General features: G+C 40.7%; 1 protein-coding gene across 1 annotated transcript in view; it reads left to right on the top strand.

Moving 5' to 3' along the window:
- LOC111838281 (lymphocyte function-associated antigen 3-like) overlaps positions 1-17,350 on the top strand; it is a 20,414-nt gene extending 3,064 nt beyond the window's left edge. The window contains exons 2-7 of the mRNA XM_072700192.1: positions 5,660-5,950; positions 6,076-6,321; positions 6,410-6,499; positions 8,738-8,785; positions 13,740-13,818; positions 14,910-17,350. Coding sequence (XP_072556293.1) covers positions 5,660-5,950; positions 6,076-6,321; positions 6,410-6,499; positions 8,738-8,785; positions 13,740-13,777 — 713 coding nt within the window. The 3' untranslated portion in view covers positions 13,778-13,818; positions 14,910-17,350. The remainder of the gene's footprint in view (positions 1-5,659; positions 5,951-6,075; positions 6,322-6,409; positions 6,500-8,737; positions 8,786-13,739; positions 13,819-14,909) is intronic.

The raw sequence follows: 17,350 nt of genomic DNA, 5'->3' as shown, positions 1-17,350 counted from the left end.
GAGATCCGAGAAATATCTCGGAGCAACACAGACGATCCCGAGTTCAGAATTCAAGATGGCTGCGCCCTTTATCAACAGAAGGGAATGTTGTAGTTTTATACTGTTTAAGCACTACTTCTCATTTGTGGTTCATTAAATCGGTCGCACACACTATACCATCCAACTTATCTGTGGACGTGTTGCTACGGAGTTTTGTACGTAAAGCACCGCACATAATGTGTGATACTGCTAACAATGGCAATTAACCGGGCTAGAATTGAATTTCATGATTAGTCGGATTATTTGTCGGATTTACGGTAGTTCGGGCTAATTGTAAGTGAACGAACATAAAGACCATTTAAACTGAGGTACCTTAAATCCGACAAGTTGTCCAGCTAAGCAAAAAATCTTGCTTTTTGATATTGGTCCATGGTATTGCACTTCTGTGGTAGAAGAATGCATCAGACTCATGTTCAAGATGTTCAATAAACATGTTAAGTGCATATATATTCCCTTTTCTCTTGAGTCTGTTTGCTCATGCAAAAATTATATGCGATTAATATAGATTAAAAATGAATGATATTTAATTGTGATTAATCCAAATTAATCCACAGCAACGCTGTGATTAATCTGATTAAATTTTTTAATCGTTTGACAGCACTAATATATATATGTGTGTGTGTGTTTCTGCCTTGCTTCATGGGACTTCAGTCCTGCTTCTAGGAGCCTGATATGAACTGTCCTAGCAGTGCACTTCACACCTGCACTTAATGTTTCCCATTTCTTTGGAAGGTCACTTGATGTCATCCTACAATTCATGAGAAACTGTCGGATAAGTTAACGGTCATCTCTGGTTTTAGAATGTCACTACCTGGCCGGTTTCTGGTCGTTCATAGTGTCTCCTGCTTCACCTTATTCTTGTGTACTGCCATCTTACAAATTGTCCAAACCCGTGTATAGGTGTTCTACTGCAAATTTTTAATGTATATGAAATTTTGCCAGAATGATAAGGAAATTTATACCATACAATTACTTCTGTTTAGGACTACAGACACTATGAAATGCAAACAACACATCTTTAAATAAAAGAGAAGTTTTCACATATACAGCTCGATGTCATGACCAATTGCTGTGCATGGAGCAGGAAAGACACGTGTAGGACTTGTGAATACGGGTTTTAAAGGAGACGGGAAGCAGAGACATCCTGCAAACAAGAACAGGCAGCACAACACCAAGAGACTTCAATGACAGACCTAGGGAAATGTACTCGAACACCAACTGAAATGCACAAGACAAATCGAAATAACAGGAAACAGCTGGTCACAATCGGGATTGCACACGTGGTTAATGAGGGGATATGGCACACAAGAGGATCGTACGAGTAGGTCATCACAGAACCCCCCCCAAAGGCGTGCACTCTGGGCACACCCCAAGGGGAGCGACGGACGAGATGAGACTGGGAATACAAGACCTGGAAAACAAGACAAGACCATTACCGAGGTACTGGGAACAGGACAGACACACAAAACATGCAAAATGGCAAGAATCAGGACAACACTTGACAAAGAACAGGAAACGCAAACAGGCACATCAAGAAAGGAGACACCGGGGGAACAGCAACTGGAGGAACAGAGGGACCAGGAGTGAACGTAGGAAAAACAAAGGGACGAGTGGCAGACACAGGAGGCAGGAAGGAGAAAGGCGGGGGAAAACAGGGAGCCCAAGGGAACCCCAGTGGGCGAGAGGCGGCTGCCGCGGGGGCAGCAGACAACCGCGAGGTTGGCGCCAGGACTGGAGCCTCACCGTAGGGTCCAAAAATCAGAAGGGGCGTCTTAAGACACCTGGCAGGGATAACAGCAGAGATCTGGGTAGCCCCCAGGAAGATCCCCGGGATGTATTCCTGCTTTTGGTGACACTGCTTTCGCCCAGCTTTCAGCCAGCTTCTGGGGATTCCGGGAAGCCCAGACCGCTCATCGTAGTGTAGCCCGCAGTCCCTGTCCACCTGCCGCATCATCACTTCAACTGCCCTTTCTCTAAGCCGCCAAAGGTTTTCGCATACAGTACTTCTTCCGCTTGTTGCATGTCGCCGGGCAGGGACATCTCCACTAAAATGTCCCTGCTTCGGTTGGCTAAAGCCCGAGCCACTGGATATTCTTTCACATCGGGCTGCCGTAGCCAATAAAGCACCTCGTCAGCCAGGACGAGGTACTCCTCTTTGATGAGGTCAGGCACTTTCTCTTTGAGGTCTGTCATGACCAATTACTGTGCACAGAGCAGGGAAGCAGGAGAGGGACGTGTAGGACTTGGGAATATGGATCTTAATGGCGATGGAGCGCAGAGACATCCAGCAAACACGAACAGGCAGCACAACCCCAAGAGACTTCAATGACAGACATACTGTAGGGAAACGTACTCAAACACGGACTGAAATACACAGGACAAATCAAATTAACAGGAAACAGCTGGTCACAATCGGGATTGCACACGTGGTTAATGAGGGGGCGTGGCACACAAGAGGATCAGACGAGCAGGTCATCACACTGGAAAAAATTAAGAGACCACTCTATATTTTAAACAAATTTGTATTTTAAATCCTGGATTAATCCTGGTTCTGCTGGCAGAAGGCTATGCTGAGCAGCAGGTTGCCACCAAGTTCAAAATTTCTAAGACAGCAATACACAAGAATAAGGTGAAGCATGAAAAAATATATTATTCACAGAGATTCACACCCATACACTGAGAAATGAGTGAAACAAAAAAAAATGTTTAATCTTTTCCAGAGCTGTATATTTGCATACAACTCTAGACAAATCATTCCAAAATCCAGTACCAAAAGGGCAGTTTCAGAACAGAACAGCGCTGTTTCAACATGGGCATTACTCAATATCTGTCACGCCCAGCTCGTATGATCCTCCTGTGTGCCACACCCCCCTCGTTAACCTCAGCTGTTTCTTGTTGTTTCTTTAAGTCCTGTGTATTTAAGTTCACGTCAGAGTATGTATCCCCAGTCATGTCATTAACGTTACGTGTTCCTGTGTCCTGCATTTGGATTGATTCCAAATAAGCCCTTCGATTCTGATCCCTCGTCTCCCTGTTCCTACTTCCGTGATCTGCGAACGTGACAGAATTACACAGACTTGGCAAGAAGATGCCTCAGCTAACGACAGCTGAATATGGCGATCTCATCAACGAGAGCAATTCAACAGCCCACAATTCAAGAAAACCCTACCGCTCGCGCCCTGGCTATGCACACTGGGAATATCCTGGCCTTGACAAAGGACGCTTTCCTGGCTAAAGAAGTTTGGTTAAAGTTATGGCAGCTCAGGGACGTAATGACTGAGGCCAATAGGCAGCAGGTGGCGTTGGACAGCGGACTGTTGTTGGATCCGCCAGCGGAGCCGCCCACAGTACCCCAGACCACTGGAAAAAAGAAGCACAAAAGATGGAGACGTACGGAGACACCAACGATCTTCCTGGGGGCCATATCCATCTCCGCCGCTTCTTTCCCCGCCGGGTCTCGGGAGGAGCCCCTCCCGATTTTAAACACCGCGGTGTTCGTGCAAGAAACTACCTCCACTGCCCTGGAGTGCTTTCCTGCAGTTTCCCTGCTGGTACCCGCAGCATGCGTTTCCCGTGATATGTCAATTGTTATCCTGGTTACTTCCATTGTGCCTGTTCTGTGTATCTGTCCTGTTCCCCGTGCCCTGTTGATGATGTTCTTGGTTTTGTTTTCCAGGTCTTGTCTTCCCAGTCCCGTCTCTTCGTTCCCCTGGGGCGGGCCCAGAGTGTGCGCCTTCGGGGGTGGGGGGGGGTTCTGTCACACCCAGCTCGTTAACATCATGTGAAATCCCGATGTTCTCAGCTGTTTCTTCTTTCATTAAGTCCTGTGTATTTAAGTCCACGTCAGAGTATGTATCCCCAGTCGTGTCATTAACGTTGCATGTTCCTGTGTCCTGCATTTGGTTTGATTCCAAATAAACCCTTCGATTCTGATCCCTCGTCTCCCCGTTTCTGCTTTTGTGATCTGCGACCGTGACTGTCTTTCTTCGACTGCTGAAAACGGCTCTTCTGGGTAACAGTTGTGTAGCAATAACAAACATCTTTTTATTAGAAATTACATATTTTGATGACAGACAAAACGTTTTTTCCTCAATATTTGGAGCAAACCATCACCAAAAGGAAATTAAATTTGGCTTTAAACAACATACAGTAATTACACCCTGTATCCATTGCATTAGCAAATTCTGTAGGAGTAACAGGGATTGCATGAGAGAGGGGTGGCCAATCTTATCCACAAAGGGCTGGTGTGTATGAATGGTTTTTTGGATAACCGTTAAGTCAGCTGTTCAAACCCAGGTACAATCTTTCAACAAGACAATACTCGTCCATGGACTGGGTCTTTGTCTATGGGCTGCCTACATTGTGTTGAAGTCCTCCCGTGGCCAGTCAGGTCCCCCAATTGAGCATGTGTGTGATCAGCTCAGATGTCAACTCCGACCCAGTGCCAATCTGCAGGATCTTGAAATTGTGCCGACTTCCTGCAGGGGAGAATATAATGGCTATACAATTCCCTTCTGCACCGTATCGCCGCATGTATCCAGGCCAGGGGGGTCCCACACTCTACTGACCTGGGATCAGCAGTGTGCCCATACTGCCAACTCTGCTGTCTGTTGGATCTGATATTGTAATCATTGCAGTACAGTCACATGACCTTTCTCCTGGTGTAGATTCATTTCATTTCCACCACTCCATCTGGGTGCTTAACTTTTTTTGTCACTGTATATTTTTTACAAATATCGATAGTCTTTATGGCTTTACAATATACTACAGTATATAGTCTGGAGGTATTGTTGAAGTTCGTTTTCAAAAATAAACATACAGGGGTTGGACAATGAAACTGAAACGTGGTTAAAGACCACAATACATTATTAGTATGGTGTAGGGCCTCCTTTCGCAGGCAATACAACATCAGCTCATCTTGGATGGATGGCAGATTTGGGCCCTGCACAGTGGCCAGAGGGATTGCCGACAGGTTTCACAAATACCAAAGTGTGACAATGACATTCCTACTGGCGTTACATTTCTGCCTGTCTGATCCCTGTTTCCCTCAGGCGTAGCTCTAAACTAGCCGCGCTTGGGATCCGTTAGTCTTACCTCTCATTCCTGCCCTCCTGTTAATCACTCACAGCTGCCTTGTCTCTGCTTCTTTGTTAGTCCTGTGCTCCCTGTTTGGACCTTGTGACCTGTCAGTATCTGTTAACCTGTCCTCTTCCTCTCAATAAACATGTATATATACTGGACCCCACTGAGAACTAAAGGTAGCAGCTCCTAGCATTTCAAGTATAGGACAGTTATTTTGATAGCATGAATCTTTAGACTAATGTCCACTCAAAAGGTTGGGTAGGATTTTAACTGAAAATTGTTTCTGTAAGATAGGAAATTCTGGCAAAGCCGCAAATAGTGCAGAACATTTTTTAATTTCCACCTACCTGAAATCAATTGGGATGTCTGTAGCGGTGTTATTTATTACCTTAAACTTAAGAGCTTTGACATATTAAATTTAAAGTTTGATTTTCTGTGGCACTCGTTGTACTGTTTGATACACTTTGACTTGATCCTTTCATGAAAACTTGTTTCATTTGTGTGAACATCTTGTATGATATGTTTGCCACCCATGCAGGGAGGGAGGTGGTCTTTGGAATAGTAAGGCAAGAAGTTAAACTGAAGCCCACTGTGAACCAGCCCATCTCCAGCATCACATGGAAAAGTGACCTGAACAAAGCAGCAGAGTGGGAAACAGGTCAATCAACGCCTGATTATTATACCATATGTAATTCAGGATCAAGGTGTCAACTGGATCATACAACTGGGGAGCTTAAAATTATGCATCTAAAGCCGAATGAAAAACTGGATTTATCTGCTGAGATCAATGGAATGACAGCTCAGTCATTTTTTACAGTGATTGCACTTGGTAAGTAAGATTATTATTTTAGGTCAGTTTTATTCTGTATACTTGTCCATATTTCAGTAATCAGTTTTGCTTACCTTAGTGTTTTTAGCATTTTCATTTAATTGTGTCTTTACACCGATCTACAGAACTAGAGTCCAAACCCAGTGTCGGAACAAACTGCAGCAAAACCCAGTGTACTTTGGTCTGTGAGGGAAAGAACACCACATATACCAAGTACTCCTGGAAGGAGAACAATAAAACGATAGCAGAAAATACCACAACGCTCCAAGTTCAGAAGAGTGACAAGCTGGATAAAAGCTACACATGTGTGTTCAGCAACCCTGTGAGTACAGAGGAGAGTGAACCTGTCAAGGAATCGGTTTTATTTCCAGGTGAGTCATTCAGAAATACTCTTATATTTTTGTTTCATTGTACTATATGATGTGCATGTACTGAAGTAAAATTGTATCTGTTCCATAGATCCGAGTGGTAAGATCATCGCAGGTGTTGTTTCAGCAATTTGTGTAGCAGCTCTATGTTGTGGAATTGGTTTGTTCTACAAGAAAAAAGGTAACTGTCACGCCCAGCTCCGTCTGATCCTCATGTGTGCCACGCCCACCTTGTTACCTCATGTTAATTCCGGATTGTCATCACCTGTGTCCTGTTCCTTTTAACTTGTCTGGTGTATATTAGTCCGCATCTCCCACTGTCTCCCAGATCCGTCATTGTATTGTTATGTTCCTTGCCGTGTGCCTCTGTCTCCGTGTAAATAAACCCCGTTTGTCCGTATTTACGGCTCCGCTCACCTGCTTCCCGTATCGCCTGTTCCTGATCGTGACAGTAAGATTATTAATTTGTATTAAAACATACTGGTGGATATAGTTTAAAATAAAACTAAATTCAAATCCTGGACCGTAGCAGTAGGCCAAATGTACGTACGTAATGATAGACTTTGTTGTTCTTACAGGTGTCTTACAACAGTGACCCTGACTTTCAGAAAAGTTTTTTTTTTTTTTTAACTATGGAAGGAATGTGATCATTTGCAAAATTAATATACTTTTTACAGTTCATTAAAATACATTTATGATTTTTTCCCCATTGGTAACTTTTTTTGTAGGTGTAAATGGATTTTTATTATTAATTTGTTATAGAAAATCTTTCACAATGGCATGAATTGCACTTTTCTCTCATTAGTAGAAACTTCCTATTATATTTGTTTTCCCAGGGAGAAAAATACATGTGGTGTAGGGACTAGTTTGCTGTGTCTGCAGATGTCTTCCTTAACGTCAACTTAAAAAGGCAGTTTTGGAAACTTGATCCCATTAACGCAAAAACTTATTTGACATACTTTTGCAAACTTTGCAGACACATTCTGCTGGTTATGAACTGGAAATGATAGAACTTTGAGACAAATCGTGCTAAAATTGAAACAGCGCCGCTTAGTGGCAGGAATAGGAAAGGTGAAAGAAAACAACATTTGACCGTATGAATGTGATAAATATTGGATGGATCTTGTTATTGCTTCAGAAAAACAGTATATGGATGAAGTTCAAGGGATTTCATTTTGAGGCAAATTTCCCCAAAAATTAACAGCAGTGCTATGTGGCAGCAAGAGAAGGAAAGGACAGTTATAGAAAACACAGGGTCACATGAGCACAGTGACTCTATTTAGAGTACCAGTCAAAACTTTGGACGCAAATACCCTTAGAAAGGTTTACTTGTACTGTTCTCAACAGTTTAGAAAATGCATCGACATCAATATTTGAAATCAACGCATTGCTTTTTAAAATTATTTAAATTAAATTACCTTTATAATTTCCTAAACGTTTCAATTCATTGAATTGTTTTCCTTTAATATCACTGCGTAATTATGGAAGTACTTCACATTATCACAAAACAAAAAGGTGGTTTTACACTGTGCAGTGTGATGGCAAACCACAGCGGCATTAGCGCTGTGCATGACCACCTGAAGAGGAACCGCACAGGCGCTGTTCTGGATGATGGCCGGACCGCTAGAGTAGACGGAACCACCCTTCATTAAATTAGTATTAGAACGGAGAGCTTTTTAATATCTTTTGTCCTTGTAGCTGCTAAATACACTCATTATTAAAGCCATAAAGTTGTCTGCCTGCTACATTAGAATCTTCATTGAATAAGTGTTTGTAAAAATGTTTAGGCTAAAATCTGGGCTAATTCTATGTTGACTGACAGTGCCAGTGTGTAAGTTTGTGCACATTGGACTTGTTGGGACCAGTGTCATTATCGTAAACTAAAACAAATGAAAACGTCATGTGATGTGACAGTATCACTTTCCTTTGTAGGAGGCTTGGCATGTCGAAACATTTGACTAGTACTGTTCTTTGAAAAAGTATTTTACGGTGTTTTCAAACTTTTTGAGACATTTCATGGGTGACAAAGTCGAAGTAATCATATTTTGAGAAGGAATGCCCAAAAATTGATGTAGGACCACATAGTAATTGCAAAAACAGGGCAATTTCAGACACTGAATATCTCAGAGTACTTGACTCATCTTATTCAACCAGTGCAGACACACTGTAAGGATGAAGATCAGGACGTGGTCAAATTTTGAGACAAATTGCATCAAAATTCGACTTGATAGACCTGACACCTGAGCTCCAAAACTTTGGTCCATTAAAAGTGCAGGAGAATAAATTTGGACTTGTGCAGGTAGACTTGCTGGTCTTTACACAAGAAGAGTCTTCACACAATTTTAGGCAGCAAAGTTGAAGGCCAGGAGAGAAAAAAAGTTGAGTACATATGGGTATTGATATTTACCTTTCTCTGCAGGCATTCCTTGGAAGGCTGGAAGCCGCCAGAAAGATCAACCCCAAGAAGGTAACATCATCTTTTTGTATTAGGATATGTGGCAAAACCTGCCATAGTGATTTGTGGTCCTCTGTAAAAAAAACACTTTTGCTTACAAATATAACTTCTTAAAAGAAAGCAAGTACAAGAGGTTTTTTTTTTTTCTTTTTCAAATAACACTCACACAAAGGCAGATCTTAAATTTACACAGAACATAAAGAAGCATCAGGCTAGTAGAGGCTACTTCCATTCCTGATAGTTATTCCCTGTTAAGTCATTGAAGTCTTCCTGTGTTTCTCCCTGCCTTTAGTATCATGGTTCCTTCCTGGAAAACTGAAAGCAGGGTAGGGAGGGACCAGGTGAACTGAACAAAGTGGTCAGAAATGTGTAAAGGGGTGACAAGCAAGTCGTCAGGGATACACTTCTGGGTCAGAATGAGGTCCAGTTTGTGTCCAGGATTGCAGAAGCAGATCAGGCCAAATGAGGTCAGGAGGGTGAGGAAGGCAGTAGCTTGTGGTCTATCAAGGCCCTGAGGAAGACAAGTGGCAAACCGTCACCAGGGATGGTTGACAGAAGCATATCCATTTCTTCAGTGAAGTTTCCTAGTAGGCAATAAATAACAATATGCAGTTTGGCAGGGGGGATGATGGTAAGAGCATAGTATTCAAATGAAAAGTAGCTACAAGCAGGAGAGAGTGGGCCCAGCCCGACCCAGAGAGAGAAAGTGTGCAGCTAGTGCAGCTGGAGTGGTGCTGTTCTCCAGGTAGGATGTGAAGTGCTGAATGTGTAGCAAGGGCAGGAATGACCTCAGCCTTGTTCACAGCAGACTGACAGGTCCACTATCCGACGTTAAGGGAGATGAAGGCAGAAGTAGCAGGAACACTGCAGAGGTTATGAGGGTTGCGTGTCCACCTCAGACAAGCAATGGGAGAGGAAGACATGCTACCTAAGTGGGTGAAAACATCATCTTGTGTCCTCGCTCAGTGGACTTGTGCAGGTAGACTTGCTGGTCTTTATACAAGAAGGATCTTCTCACAGGGCCGATGCCTACAGTGATGCCTGAGCACAGCTGATGTATTGATGATGCACCTTGCTAAGTGCTCACAGCTGAGGGCAACAGTTTCAATTAACAAAATAAAAGGCCGACAGCAGGGCCTTGGAGCACCAGAAACCAAACGCAAATTCAATGAAAGATGCTCCTGAATCCCAAACTTCTGAATTCCTCCACTTACTAATCACCACACAGAATGTGAAACATTTTACCATCATTTTCTCTTTTATTGAGGTGTAATAAACATAATAAACAATAACAATTGTGATTTACTAGCAGGTTAATTATATAAATCAATGGGCACATGAGATTGGAAAAGTAATTTTATTTAAACAATTGTACATCATGGTGACTGATGGCTGATACCAAAAGCTTTCGGGTCATGCTATTTACCTCTGTCTGCAGTACGTCTGACTAAGAATCTAGAAAACAATCTCCTTTTACGCTGGAATAGTAAAGAATAGAGAATGTTTCTGGGAAATGTGCACACGCTGAATGTTCTTGAGGTGTGCTCTGTTATTTACCCAGTTGTGCTGTGATATTAATGTACCTGTCAGATGCACACATTGATATGCCAGAGGATGTTCTTCAAAGTCTTCAAACAAGTTTCCGTTATCAGGGAAGATGACCTTTTTTTTCATTCCCATACAACTAATATTTGTCTGGGAAATATAACATGAGCTGAACATGTTTTAATTGGACATTGTAATAAATAAGTACATAAATAAAGGGTCCTACTGTAGCTGGCATGATTTAGTTTCCATGGTTATTCACACCACTGTTTATAATGGTTGATCACAGCTGTCGAACTGACCCTTGTTATTAGTATTATAACAACGTACTGTTGGATTGAAGGATATTGGTAAATGTTGTTGGTGCTTTGGCTACGTGCACCGAGTATTTGGGGAAGGAAGATTCATAGCTGTGAGGTCACCAGTTTAGCAGAGTGATGGAATGGTGGACTGCTGCAGTTCATGTAAAATGATAAGTGGTCAGTGACTGCTGCAGTTTATGTAAAATGATAAGTGGACAGTGACGGCTGCAGTTCATGTAAAATAAGTGGACAGTGACTGCTGCAGCTCATGTAAAATGATAAGTGGACAGTGACTGCTGCAGTTCATGTAAAATAAGTGGACAGTGACTGCTGCAGCTCATGTAAAATGATAAGTGGACAGTGACTGCTGCAGTTCATGTAAAATAAGTGGACAGTGACTGCTGCAGTTCATGTAAAATAAGTGGACAGTGACTGCTGCAGTTTATGTAAAATGATAAGTGGACAGTGACGGCTGCAGCTCATGTAAAATAAGTGGTCAGTGACTGCTGCAGTTTATGTAAAATGATAAGTGGACAGTGACTGCTGCAGCTCATGTAAAATGATAAGTGGACAGTGACTGCTGCAGCTCATGTAAAATGATAAGTGGTCAGTGACTGCTGCAGTTCATGTAAAATGATAAGTGGACAGTGACTGCTGCAGTTCATGTAAAATGATAAGTGGACAGTGACTGCTGCAGTTCATGTAAAATAAGTGGACAGTGACTGCTGCAGTTCATGTAAAATAAGTGGTCAGTGACTGCTGCAGTTCATGTAAAATAAGTGGACAGTGACTGCTGCAGTTCATGTAAAATAAGTGGACAGTGACTGCTGCAGTTCATGTAAAATAAGTGGTCAGTGACTGCTGCAGTTCATGTAAAATGATAAGTGGACAGTGACTGCTGCAGTTCATGTAAAATAAGTGGACAGTGACTGCTGCAGTTCATGTAAAATAAGTGGACAGTGACTGCTGCAGTTCATGTAAAATAAGTGGTCAGTGACTGCTGCAGTTCATGTAAAATGATAAGTGGGCAGTGACTGCTGCAGTTCATGTAAAATAAGTGGACAGTGACTGCTGCAGTTCATGTAAAATGATAAGTGGACAGTGACTGCTGCAGTTCATGTAAAATAAGTGGACAGTGACTGCTGCAGTTCATGTAAAATAAGTGGTCAGTGACTGCTGCAGTTCATGTAAAATGATAAGTGGACAGTGACTGCTGCAGTTCATGTAAAATAAGTGGACAGTGACTGCTGCAGTTCATGTAAAATAAGTGGTCAGTGACTGCTGCAGTTCATGTAAAATGATAAGTGGACAGTGACTGCTGCAGTTCATGTAAAATAAGTGGACAGTGACTGCTGCAGTTCATGTAAAATAAGTGGTCAGTGACTGCTGCAGTTCATGTAAAATGATAAGTGGTCAGTGACTGCTGCAGCTCATGTAAAATGATAAGTGGACAGTGACTGCTGCAGTTCATGTAAAATAAGTGGACAGTGACTGCTGCAGTTCATGTAAAATAAGACTGCTGCAGCTCATGTAAAATGATAAGTGGTCAGTGACTGCTGCAGTTCATGTAAAATGATAAGTGGACAGTGACTGCTGCAGTTCATGTAAAATAAGTGGACAGTGACTGCTGCAGCTCATGTAAAATGATAAGTGGACAGTGACTGCTGCAGTTCATGTAAAATAAGTGGACAGTGACTGCTGCAGTTCATGTAAAATAAGTGGACAGTGACTGCTGCAGTTTATGTAAAATGATAAGTGGACAGTGACGGCTGCAGCTCATGTAAAATAAGTGGTCAGTGATTGCTGCAGCTCATGTAAAATGATAAGTGGACAGTGACTGCTGCAGTTCATGTAAAATAAGTGGACAGTGACTGCTGCAGTTCATGTAAAATAAGTGGTCAGTGACTGCTGCAGTTCATGTAAAATGATAAGTGGACAGTGACTGCTGCAGTTCATGTAAAATAAGTGGACAGTGACTGCTGCAGTTCATGTAAAATAAGTGGTCAGTGACTGCTGCAGCTCATGTAAAATGATAAGTGGACAGTGACTGCTGCAGTTCATGTAAAATAAGTGGTCAGTGACTGCTGCAGTTCATGTAAAATGATAAGTGGTCAGTGACTGCTGCAGCTCATGTAAAATGATAAGTGGACAGTGACTGCTGCAGTTCATGTAAAATAAGTGGACAGTGACTGCTGCAGTTCATGTAAAATAAGTGGTCAGTGACTGCTGCAGTTCATGTAAAATGATAAGTGGACAGTGACTTCTGCAGCTCATGTAAAATGATAAGTGGTCAGTGACTGCTGCAGTTCATGTAAAATAAGTGGTCAGTGACTGCTGCACTTCATGTAAAATGATAAGTGGTCAGTGACTGCTGCAGTTCATGTAAAATAAGTGGTCAGTGACTGCTGCAGTTCATGTAAAATGATAAGTGGACAGTGACTGCTGCAGTTCACGTAAAATGATAAGTGGACAGTGACTCCTTTCCGGAGAAGCTTAGTGGAATAAAGCCATGCAGACATGAAGGTCAGTTTTGGTGTTTTCTGTACATTGAATGTGTGAGCATTAGGTTTCAAATCTGGTACATTTTCTGCTCGCTTTAGTGTACTCCGTAATTTACCTTATACTGCATTACTTGTATATTACTATTTTTACTAACTGAAAAGGTGGTTGTACAGAGTTGTATCCTGATATCATTATTGTAAGTTGCCAGATCCTTCCCCTTTTTCAGCTGTATGGTGTATTGTTGCATTGGATTGAAATAAGTTTATAGAATTCGGAGAGTAACTTATTCGCTTTTTAATGTCTTTTAATGCTGGTTTAGAGTTCTGTGCTCTTAAGTCTGTCTGTTGTTACAATGGCTGGCTATTGTGTCTGCAGTCTTTGGAATCAAAGTTACCAGATAGTGTTCAAAATTTTCCAGGTTTTGTTTTGTTTTTATGTATCAGCTTTTTTTATTTTCATCTTATGGAGATTTTCTACTGCTTTGCAACTGGCCTGTTTATTTTGTTTTTTTTTTTTCCTGTTTAAAAAATATAGGTAGAGCCATTTTTTCATTGTAGCAGTAAATGAATGTCTCTCAAAAAAAAAAGAATGTTTATCAGAGTATTGTAATGTTTCAGATACTGTTATATATGAAAACACTGGAGACCAGTGCTGAGATGGAGGTGGGACCTTATTCTGAATCACTCTGACATAAACGTAAGTATCACCGGAGACCCGTTACACTTTTAATTAATGGACACTTTTGTCCAAAGCCACATACAAGTGAGGATCAGAGAGGAGTCCTGACAGTGTCCCTCGAGCAGTTTGGTTTAAGAGCCTAAAGGTCCATTTATGCTCGACGCTCCCAGTTCATTCGCTTACGCATCATGGCTGCCAGGTGCATCCTGCAGTCATTCTGCACATCCTTTGTGCAGCTCCTGAGGAAATAACGTTACAGAATTTACATTAACGTACATGAGATGTAATATTACCAAACATCTTGGGGGCAGCACTGGCTGTTTAATATGTACTGTTATACAATGTCACAATTGAGATAAATAACTTCTTCATAAATATTCTGTAATTCTTCAGTTTATTACCACCATTTTCAGATCATATTGTCATTCTTTAATGACTATTGTTGAATGGAATTATTGTTTTGCTGTACATAATGATTTCTCACACTGCCCCCTGGTGGACACAACTTTTAATCCTCCAGATTGACATAAACTATTAATGCAAGTATGTGTAGCAATATGTAACTGCACACACTGTAAACGCTGAATATAAACTGACCCAAATGGGGACATCACTCTGCCAGCTATGGGATTTGAACTAGTAACTTCTGATCACAGGCACAGAGTTCTGACCTGCTGAGCCACACTGCCCCCTTGTAGCAAAACATATTCGTCATGAAAATGTTAAAAAAAAAAAGAAAATCAAAATTAAAAATGATGCGAAATACTTATTCCAAACACCAGGAACATCTCTTAACACAGATGAGAGCAGGTTCCTGCCGATATCCTCTTAGTGATGCACATCACTGTGAGTCCATGCAGGTTATTAAAGTGCTGCGGCATGTAACTGGCTGCCAGATAGTACTTATATGAAAGGATCTACATTACAGTAATACAGACACTCAAGGAGCAACTGAACCAGTCATGCAAAGGTTTGACATGAAAGCTAGAGATGGACCACAAAGAGGAGCAGTTATGGTGAGGAGACAGCATGAAAAAGGCAGAGAAGGACAAACATGAATCCACAATGGTGAAAAATAGCAAACAGTGATCTCCATTGTTTTTCTGCAGGTGTGATCAAGTCACAGATAAGGGCACATGAGGGACTACCAAAACGAAAGCAAATGAAAACAAAAGCAAAACGAAAGCAAACGAAAACCAAAAAGTCGTCAAAATGTAAATTGCAAGACGATGTAAATTTGTAAATATTGTTCATTTATTTTTTGTATTTATTATTTGGGGAACACTTTTCTGCATTTTGTAATCCATTCTTCATGAAACTTTGCACAATCAAATTGAGGTCGAGTACCTTTTAACTTCCAAAGCTTACATGATGGTCGATGTTATAGTGACTCACTTTGTGGCACCAATTATAAAATTCCCCACCCTGATTTCACTGGAACTAAACCGCAGTGTTACCATGGTGCTTAGCAGAGGTGGATAATTCAGGTCCAGAAAGTAAAATTCCTGTCCAAGATTTTGTTTCAACCAACCAGTTGAGTACTCTCTTACTGTGACACTTTATACTCAACTGGGCCCCATTTCAGTCACTCATAGCTTCTTACGAAGACTCTAAAGATATGTCTTACGAAAGGTATTTGTTTTCCTATGTATGTTTCCTGAACATTCTCTTAAGAGATTGCTCAAGGTAGAGCTTCTTAAGTATGACCTTAATAGGCACCAGAACACCTGATTGGTTGACATCGATGGCTCAAGAATTGATTATTCCATCCATGAAGCAACTGTAAGAAAGAAAGACAGAATGTGATGTTCTTTATAAATATAACACTGCATGAATCCTTCAAAATATTGCAGTAATCAGAACTGTGGATAAGCTAAAAATAAAATACAAAATTAAGAAACTGAATTATCTCACTGTAAATATGATTATCTGATTTGGTGCATGCAACCACCTCCCCAGATTGTAGTATCACCAATTTATTTATTATTTCTTATATAAAACACCTGCATGCACCAATATATGTGCAAGTCATGGATATAGGAATGAGCAATGGGCCAATTGCTGAAACAAAAGTTGCGTTACTGTCTTAACATAAGCAAATGACCTGTGTGCTTCAGTACTGATACAAAAGACTATTCCACAGTGCATTTTTGGGGAAAATATATTAGAGAAATATGTAAATGAACCTACAGTGTCAACTCTTATCAACCTCATGCACTATGGTTTTGATTTACTGTGACACTGGAACATTTAGAAAGGTGTGTGAATTCCAGGGTTGTCGGAAATAGGGGGAACACTTCCACCGCAATTTTGGCAGACCCCCCTTCCTTCCTAATTAATAAATAAATACATAATCAACAGCACATTCCTTATGCTTCATTCTGAATCCACACTTTACTGAGGCCAATTCGCTGCACATTCAGAGCCCAAGGATGAAACCTAATGGTGAATGTTGTCGTGTATCAGACAAAATTATTTTATCATTTTATCATTAGTTAAGTGATGTTTGGTTATGAAACTGTACCCTTAACTATGTCTTATTTTAAATGGGCAGTATGAGCCGACAACAGCGATAAGAGACCAACCTTATGAAAGAATATCTTACGGAAGATATACCTCACTAAGAGTGTTTCAGCTAAAAACATGTTGGAGCTTTAAGAGACAAGTTAAGGTAGAACTTACAAATGACATAGCGTTAAGAGAGTTTCGGGACACCAGGCCCTGGTTTGTTGAAACAAAATCTTGGTCTGGATTTTAGGTGTAAGAATTGTGAATCATGAATTTCTTCTGGGGATTAAACTGGACTTGTTATCTATAACATGAACTTAAATTTTAACCTATGACATGAAGAAATATCGAAGTGTTAGGTTTATACACTTATTTTATGCGTTATTTAAATCTTTAGACAGTTAAAAAAAAACAGTAGAATATTTTACTCTTTTAAACAGTATTTTAGTGAGTTTTGCTTACTTAATACAGGTATTATCCTTATTTGTTCATTTTTGGTAACACAAGTAGTAGTAACTGAGTTAATACTGAAGTACACGTCATGAACAAATATAGTAGCTACTTAAAATAAAAGATGCATCATGATTCATTACTGCTGAATGAACATGAGATCAGTATTTCACCTTTCTTATTCATTATTTGTTCCATCAGTAGCTCCTTCAGTAGTTCACAAAGGTTTACAGAATTTACAGATATAGTACCAAATATAGTAACTGCTTGATAGTAAATCCATCACCATTCATTAATGATGACCAAACATGAGATTTTTATGTAACTAAGACTTAGTTGTGCATTAATTAACCACAAACTAATGCCTTAATAGTTAATATTATATTATTTGTGCCCCTTAAGTAAAGTGTTACCTCAGATTTTTCTTATTTCCAATTTTTTATTATTATTTACAATTTTTTTCCGCATGTGATGCAATCACCGTTACTATTTATCGAGCTACATCATCAAAGAAAATAGGGGGGGGCATCTCAAATAGCCCAGGGGCCTCTGACTGTCTATGACCATGTATGGAACTAAATAAAGTTTAATG

This window comes from Paramormyrops kingsleyae, chromosome 16, assembly GCF_048594095.1.
Source record: "Paramormyrops kingsleyae isolate MSU_618 chromosome 16, PKINGS_0.4, whole genome shotgun sequence".
Classification (NCBI taxonomy): domain Eukaryota; kingdom Metazoa; phylum Chordata; class Actinopteri; order Osteoglossiformes; family Mormyridae; genus Paramormyrops; species Paramormyrops kingsleyae.
The sequence above is the reverse complement of the archived record's forward strand: the minus strand, read 5'-3'. Positions and strand labels throughout refer to the sequence as shown.